Source organism: Plectropomus leopardus, unplaced genomic scaffold (genome assembly GCF_008729295.1).
Source record: "Plectropomus leopardus isolate mb unplaced genomic scaffold, YSFRI_Pleo_2.0 unplaced_scaffold16664, whole genome shotgun sequence".
Taxonomy (NCBI): domain Eukaryota; kingdom Metazoa; phylum Chordata; class Actinopteri; order Perciformes; family Serranidae; genus Plectropomus; species Plectropomus leopardus.
The window spans coordinates 1-1021 of record NW_024617904.1 but is presented as its reverse complement, the minus strand read 5'-3'; the positions used below and the strand labels follow the sequence as shown (position 1 = coordinate 1021).

The window sequence follows — 1021 nt, the reverse complement described above, 5'->3', positions numbered from 1 at the left end:
ACGGTTTGCAATATTCTATACAATAGCATGTTTCAGCACGTTATTTTATGTGGCTTTATGTAGTTTTCAGCTGTTTTGTTGGACATGTCATATTTTGACATTTTTCACCATACTATAGTATGGCATTATTGGTTATTTGGCTGTTTTTTGCTATACGACTTCATTTTTGACATGCTACATAATTACGTTTTCGGATATGTTTAACATGCAATACTTTGTTTTTTATGTCACACTTTATGGTGACTGTTTTCCAATTACGTACTACACCAGGACGTTTTTATGCTGTAACATACTTCGATGTCTCCGTAGCTTCTCCAGTTGACAGACTGGTTGAGTGTGAGGCTCGGGCTGGTTACAGTTAATCCAGTGTGATGATGGTTGTGTTTGTCATGACTCACCTCAGAAAACTCAAACGCTGCTTTATCCACAAACTCTTTCTCAGACCAAACTCTGGACCGCGGCCCGATCTCCCTGTCGACCAATCAGAGCAAAGAAACGCTGATCAGCTGCTGCGCAGAGCGTGATGACATCAGAGGTGACAATGAGTACCTGCTCTCCAGAGCTCCGACCACGATGGCGATCAGGTAGGAAGGCATGGCCACCTGTGGACAGAGGTCAGAGGTCAAACCGTGAAACTGCAGGTCGACGCCATAGTGACATCATCACATGTTGTTGTGACACATGAAGCCACTGACGGGGGTTGTTGATGTTGTGAGCGGACTGCAGGACAATAAAGAGTAGAAGAAAAACTGACCGGCTGTCTGAAGCGGTAGATGATGCGGTTGTTGTCCTGAGGATCGACTTCCTGTCCGTCTCTCACGGCACTCATCACAGCCACCAGGTCTTTGGGGACAGAAACCTGGGAGACAAAACGCAGGGCACCCTGACACACACAGACAAACCTCACAACTGGGAGGTTGTGTGTGTGTAGAGAGAGTGATAGTGTGTGTGTGTGTGTGTGTGTTGTGTGTGTAGAGAGAGTGATAGTGTGTGTGTGTGTGTGTGTGTGAGTGTGTGTGTG

The 1021-nt window shown here is 46.0% G+C and overlaps 1 protein-coding gene across 1 annotated transcript; it reads right to left on the bottom strand.

Annotated features, from left to right (window-relative positions):
• Positions 1-114: 114 nt before the first annotated feature.
• On the bottom strand, positions 115-883 carry LOC121964676 (leukotriene A-4 hydrolase-like; the record flags this gene model as incomplete). The annotated part of the gene is made up of 3 exons (XM_042514876.1): positions 115-471; positions 550-602; positions 755-883. Coding segments are annotated over 3 exons (399 nt in total), but the record flags the coding sequence as incomplete, so codon positions are not given.
• Positions 884-1021: the final 138 nt, after the last annotated feature.